This window comes from Rhincodon typus, chromosome 20, assembly GCF_021869965.1.
Source record: "Rhincodon typus isolate 14 chromosome 20, sRhiTyp1.1, whole genome shotgun sequence".
NCBI lineage: Eukaryota > Metazoa > Chordata > Chondrichthyes > Orectolobiformes > Rhincodontidae > Rhincodon > Rhincodon typus.
In genome coordinates this window covers 19,906,969-19,914,085 of record NC_063351.1, presented here as the reverse complement: position 1 = coordinate 19,914,085, position 7,117 = coordinate 19,906,969, and the positions used below count along the sequence as shown (strand labels likewise).

Below are 7,117 nucleotides of genomic sequence, written 5' to 3'. Positions count from 1 at the left end.
AACGAGATTCTCTATCTCTCCATCTTTATTGAGCATCTGGTGTATACAATAAACCAAAGGAACTGCATAAATAAATCTATATTTAAAAATCAGTGATGAGGGACATTTACTGTCGTGGATAATGGTTCAGAAGAGTTGGTTAACGATCTTGGAGGTAACGAACAAACACACAGGATGTTTCCTCATTTATTAGACTGGGAAGCCTTGAAATGTGATTGTCAAAAGACTATGATTGAGCCAGCGACTGGAAAAAAATGTAACAATAAACAGAATAAATAATCTAATATCAACAGTCTAAGATACACTTTTAAATCTTAGGACGAATCGCGTTTTAAAAGGTACCCTACTGAATTGGGATTGCATGTTTAATCTTGCTGTAAATTAATATTTTCGGTGGAATTATTTTGTTAACGTATTCTATCATTGGCCGTCAATGTCCTCTTTAAAACATGAATGTGTTCCCTGTGGAATAGTGGAAATTATTGCCGACAAAAGCCTGCCTAAGGAGATGCAGTCGATATATCAAGGGAGGAGGAGGCGGGCGGATTTCCTCCACCCTGCTCTGTCAATGCTGCTGCTGGACTCTCCGATGCTGCTGAATGCAGGGGGGTGGGAGGGAACTGGGAAATGCTAATCAGGCAGATGGTCTGGGATCTTGCTGGAGGAAGGGGGTGCGGTGCGGGGTCGAGGCGGTGCCAAGCCTGAGCTGCGGAGCTGTCTGAGCAAGCACCATTTTCAGCACCGCCAGGAAAAAAGAGAGACAGACAGAGACATCAGAAAGCATCTCCCTCCCTCCGTCACCCCCGCCTTGATCTCACAGATCGTTCACTCGACCGACAACCAGAGAGAGCTCCTGCTCGCGTTCCGTGGTGTGCATTAGAAACGGCCGGAGGTCAGAAACATGTTATCCTACCAAGGCAAGAAGAACATCCCGCGGATCACGGTAAGCACTAGCCTCAGTGACAGTGTGGCTTGCAGGCCCCCTGGGGCTGCTCTGTACCTCTCTCTGTGTATCTTTGAGAGTGAGACGAGCTGCCGGAGAGTGTGCAGTAAAAGCTCCAGCGAGGTTTTCCTCCTCACACGCACAAAAAAAGGGATGCCTCTATGTTTTAGTTAAGGGAGCGACCGCTCTGTATTGAAGCATTCAGTCTGAATGGACGCACCCAGGCGCTGCCTGAGGCTCCATTACAAAATGAAAGCAGGTCACTCGCTCCCATGTTATCCAGCAGTTTGCATTTCAGTGTATTGCAGTGATTTCATTCTGAAGAAATCCTCAGCCCCACCCACTCCTCTCCCCAAAGTGCATGTCAAGGCTTCCATAATCTATCTGTATTTCTTCTTACAAATAAATTATTGGACGGGGGTGGGGGGAAGAGAATAAATATCGAGCAGTTGCCTCCTCTTTGTAATAAAAAAAATCTTTTAGGTTTGATTGCATCTCAGTTATTCACCTCTTTTACAAAAAAAAGACGGGAGAGAAAGAAAGGAGGGTGCAGGCATGCGCACTCAGAGACCGTTCATCCTTTACATCTCGCTTCTTTGTGTTTGGCGGATTTTGCTGCAAAAACTGGGCGTAGTTGCTGTTTTCCAGGGAGGAATCTGCGGCTGTTGACCGTGTTTGTCGATTTCAAGAAATGTAACTGACCTGGATTGCTGGTCAACTAACTAATCGAATGCAAATATAAAACCTTCCGGGGGAAATTAATCAACAACACAGCCCCAAGTAATCACACACATCCTTTTCGTGTCACGTTGTTATCCTGCAAAATGTTATGGAGAAATAATAATGTAAAAGGGAACGATCGAAAATAATTACCGATTAATCGCCCCCACAAATCGTTTTCCAGTTCTTGAAATGTCAAAAGTTTGAGGGCAGAACAGAGGTTTGATCTGGATAGCATTTTGCTTTTTTTTATATAACATGGGCCTTTTTTTTCTCAGGGAGAGGCGTGGTCCGTCTGTACTTACAAAGGGCTCCTTGTGCCACAAAGCAGTTGCACTTGTAGACAGCATTATGAAAAGAACCGTTCAAAGATCATCCACATGGAGTGGAGTACAGAAGAAATTGATGCTACAAAAGCAGAAATTGATGGAAAAGCTCAGCAGGTCTGGTAGCATCTGTGGACAGAAATCAGAGTTAATGTTTGAGGTAAAGTAACCCTTTCCTCAGAAATCACTGGACCTGAAAGGTTGATTCTGATTTCTCGCTACAGATGCTGCCAGACCTGCTGAGCTTTTCCAGCAATTTCTGGTTTTGTTTCTGATTTCCAGCATCTGCAGTTCTTTCAGTGTTTAGAAATTAATGCTAGTTAGGATGGGTGATTAACAACATGGTCCCAAGGATCTAGGCTTTCAGCAGGCTTTGGAATAAATGTGAATCAGGGCAATGAAGTTTTGTGGAAAGCTTTGCTGTGTGTAATGACAAAGATTTTCTATCATTTGTAAAAGTGAGTGGGAAGGGCCCACACAGTCAGTCAGGGGCCAAAGAATAAAGGGTGCATAGTGGTCTGTAGGTCTGGAACTGATTTTAAATGTAGGGCCAGAAATAGGTAAAAGGGGAACTGGTGAAATAAAAATGCAGTTTACAGCCAACTTAGTTAGAGACTTAGTTAGATGCTGCCTGGACTGCTGTGTTCCTCCAGCCTCCCGTTTGTCTACCAGTTTTCAAACAATGCCTTGAGGATTGGAGAACCATTGGCATTCAGCAAAGCTACATGACTGCTCCTTACTGTAGGACAGGTCCAAGTTAAGGGATAAGTTGGGTCTTGTATAAGGTGAAGCTAGGGACAACAATATGTGGAATTTGGACGAAGCTGAGTTTTCAAATGGATGATAAATTCAGTGACAATGGTGTAAGCAAACCAGCAATATTTTTGAAGGGAACATTGACTCTGGTGATGAATTTGAAATTTGAGGCTCAACCCAGGTTAAACAGAGCAATGAGTTATTTGCCTGAAGCTCAGTTAGGATGAACAATCAAAGAGTTTGACAAGGGAATACAGTTTCTGTTCGGAGAGAAACAGGGTAAGTTTGCAGATGTAAAGTTTGAGAATGTTTAGCTTACTCATGATTTAATTTCAGCCAAGATGTTGCTTAGAGTATTGTAACAATCTGTGAGTTAAATATGTAAAAGAAAGGTAAAACCACATGTCATGAGTATATTATGGACACTGACCTCCATATATGTGCAGAATGTCTTAGTGGAAAAGTATATAGACAAATAATAGGAATGAGATAATGATATTGTCTGGAACCCGTTGAGGATAACTATCAGGGGTCAAAGTGAAAAAAATTGCAGAAAAGCATTAACCACGTTAGAACAGGTATGAGCAAATATATGTGTGCATGTGTGAGATACTGCAGAGAAAGGCAAAAGATCAACTTGGAATGGTCAATTGTACAAAGACCACGTAGAAGTGGAGTCAGTCACAAAGAGATAATGTTACAGTTAAGTCAGAAAGACTTTCACTGTGGAAAGCTGTGAGGAATGGGTAAGTTAGAAACATCACTGAAGGAATTCAAACAGGGAGAGGTAAGCACTGAGAAAGATGATGATAACTCTTTAAAGAAAATTTGTGAGAATAATGAAGTTAGGAATAGGGATTCAGTTGAAGAAGGTGGAGGTGTATTCAAAGTGCATAGAGAAGTAATGAATAGCAACAGTTTTAAATATGAGGGAAATGGGGGTTGTTGGAGAAAGAATATCTTACAGTGACAAAAAAAAAATTGTACTCGAAGATGTTTGAGTGGCCAGGACTTGATCAGTATTGGGTTTCGGGAATAGGAGTGGGAGTTGGTGATGGTAACATACTGATGAGGGTAGGAGGAAGAATCAGTGAGAATTGTATGAATGGGGGCAAAGGGGAGTGGGCTGTTGGAAAAGGAGAAACAGATGGGGCCATCAAACAGATAAGCCGCAGATTTTGAGTAAAAGAAATTCATGAACTCCTTGCATTTAGCTTTGGAGGTAAGAATGAAGCAATTGGGGAAAGGAGGAGATGTTTTGTCTGACCCTCTTCCGGGAGGGGAAGGGATATTTCATGACGCAGTCGAATCAGGCCACTAGAATGCTATTCGTCTTTCAAGTATTGAAACATTGGATATGCTTTTCAGCTGCATTAGTCTGCTCAGGAGTTGAGGTACTGAAAAGTGAAATTTGGGAAAGATTCTATATCCAGCAGGACTTATCACAAATTTAAGTCAAATTGATAGTGGCACATATTCAACTGCTTACAAATGAACAGGTAAACCAATAATGCAAATGTCAAAGTGGTGTGGAGGTCACTATCTCCAACACATCAAAACCAGAAGAAGAAGAAGACACCATAGTGGCATAAAACATTGTTGCTATGACTTTAAGAGCCTCTGGATCCAATTTTGACGTTCTCCAAATCCATTCACTCACTGAGTTAAAATTGAGCCCTTTGAATTCACAGACACTGTAGCTACTCATTTGGATGTTTCATTTGCACTGGAAATGGAGACTTCTGCTCTTCCATGGATCTGCAGACAAGGATTCTGCAGTAATTTGTCCCCTCTTTATAATTCATCCTCTGCAAAACTACTTAGCTGAACTTCAGCACACATTCCTTCCAGTCAATATTAGCCATTCTAGTCTGAATGCAGTGCTATAATTTAAGTATGCTACTTTGGCGGATATTATTTACAGGGAAAACTAAGGTGATTACAATATTGTGCAGATACACCAATAATGTTAAACCATTACAATCTATGGAAAATGAGTGAACTATTTCATTTTGGAATTTCTAAAAATTGAGCAAACAGAGCTGTGCTAGATTTTCATGTCAGAATTTTGTTGCTTGCTGCCTAAATATCAGTGAAAGTAAAGTCACCACATTCCTGCTGTCTAAGCAGATAGAGATGACTGGTGGCAGGTTAACCTGAAGTTCGCCATGCTTCAGTTGTGGAGTAAAGTAGAAACTTTATAGAGACTTAGACAGGTACACACACTGAACCCACACTGGTCAGCATCACTCTGCATTGCAAGCCAAAGGCCTGGCCAACTGGGAAATCTTATAAAAGTTGGCATGGATAAATTGGACTGAAGAATCTGTTTCCATGCTGTATAGCTCTATGACTCTATAACTGAGCAAACAAAACCCCAGTAATTATTTCGTTATTGATTACCTAAATAAAAACATCCATGATGTACTCCACATAACGTTACTGTATCAGTGGGAAACATAATTCCTTGATACCTACCCATTTTAAAGCAAATTGTAGGTTTTTTCATTTTTCATTAAGTTTTTTTTACATTCATGTAATTAATAAATCTTTTTAATTCACTGAGCTCTATTTTCCTTAAGCAATGCTGAAAACATTCTCATTAATCTGCAGTGTATTGACACAGATTCCAAAGAATTTGACTTTCATCAAGTTATTAATTATTAAGTCCTTTATTAATTTTCTCTGGCGCCTGGATGTAACCAGCAATTTTGTTAAAATACTCTTGTAGTTTCAGTGGTTTTAGGTGTCTGTTGTATTTTGCACAATCTTGCCTTGCAAAGAGGCATCATAAAGGTTATGAAGGCAGAAGGCCCTCGAACCCAATGTCTAAAACACTATGAAAAGCTCAGAAACAGGAAAAGGAAGCAGAAGAAAACCTTGAGCTTGCAGCTTGAGAGCTCTTTGCTGTGCTTTTACAAGAGACCTCAACCCAAAAAATACTTTCCTTACATTAACAGATGTCTCCAGATAAATTCACATCCTCTGTACAAGTGCTTTCAGCTATACTGGCTTCACTATTCCAAAATTGTACCAATCTGATAAAACCTGCTCCCAAACCTTGCCAAGCATGCTGTCTATGTGAGCGCTGTCTAGGTGATGGCCTAGTGGTATTATTGCTGCACTGTTAATCCAGAGACCCAGATAACATCCCAACGACCTGAGTTTGAATCCCAGCGACCTGAGTTTGAGTCCCACCACGGCAGATGGTGGAATTTGAATTCAGTAAAATGTCTGGAATTAAGAATTTAATGATGACCATGAATCAATTGTCAGGGAAAAACCCATCTAGTTCACTAATGTCCTGTAGGGAAGGAAGCTGCCGTCCTTACCTGGTCTGACCCGCATGTAACTCCAGGCCCACAGCAATGGGTGATAAATGCTGCCCGGCTAGCGATGCCTTCATCCCATTAATGAATAAAGGAGAAGAAAAAAGCAACAACTGTCATGAGCCATATTTTGTAGTCTGCAAGCATTGTGCGTGAGAATCAATTTGAGCCTCTTGAGGTTGAAGTGACTACTTTTTCTTTTACCTGAATGGGTAACACAAGAATATAAGAAATAGGTAGTGAGCCATTCAGCTCGTCAAACCTGCCCTGCTGTTCTATAAGATCATGGCTGATCCACCCCAGGCCTCTGTCTCTTTTATGCGAGCTCCTCATAGCCCTAAACTCATTGACATTTCAAAAATCTTTCGCTGACCTAGCTGCTGCATCTAAGGGTTAGTAGAAGAGTCTGATGTGTTCTCATCATAACAAAGCAACACCTGTGGCCTATTCTGGACCATATGACTCGCCGCTTCCACAACATCGGAGAAAATGTTGGAAACCTTTTTCATATTGTAAAATTGACATGCTAGTGAAGTGTAATTAATTACCTTCATTACCAGCAGGAATTCCTACTCCTATTAATAATGGAATATACACCAGTGTCTGCTTTGATATCCTGTAGAAATTCATACAACTGGTGGTGAGCCATGGGAACCAGTAGACCAGCATCTTGCCTCATTTTCCACTAGCAACTGTGAAGAGCAGGAGAAAAGTGTGTTTTGGTTCCATTGGTGGACCATTCAATCATTTGAATCTCAGAATGAATCATTTTCTGATTCTTTGGAGTTAAATCACTGTATAAGTATTCATTAAACTTCAGGCCATGGTTGGTACCATGCTACATTCAGAGTGAAAATGATGTGAGATTTGAACATATAAAGTAGACTGTAACTCCAAACTAAATAATAAGAGCTACAGCGATGCCATGTTTCTGAAGGAAGATAAAACCAAAGCCCCTTTTGTTAACGCAAGGGAATGGTAAAGATCACATGATTTTATTAGAAGAGAAGCGTCAAATTTCTCTACTGTCCTAAGAGATGACA

At 40.9% G+C, this 7,117-nt stretch overlaps 1 protein-coding gene across 1 annotated transcript in view; it reads left to right on the top strand.

Annotated features, from left to right (window-relative positions):
- Positions 1 to 669: 669 nt before the first annotated feature.
- The window catches only part of LOC109917660 (dihydropyrimidinase-related protein 2-like), a 32,611-nt gene continuing 26,163 nt past the window's right edge, over positions 670 to 7,117 (top strand). The window contains exon 1 of the mRNA XM_048608985.1: positions 670 to 943. Within this exon, the coding sequence (XP_048464942.1) occupies positions 902 to 943 (42 nt within the window). The 5' untranslated portion in view covers positions 670 to 901. The remainder of the gene's footprint in view (positions 944 to 7,117) is intronic.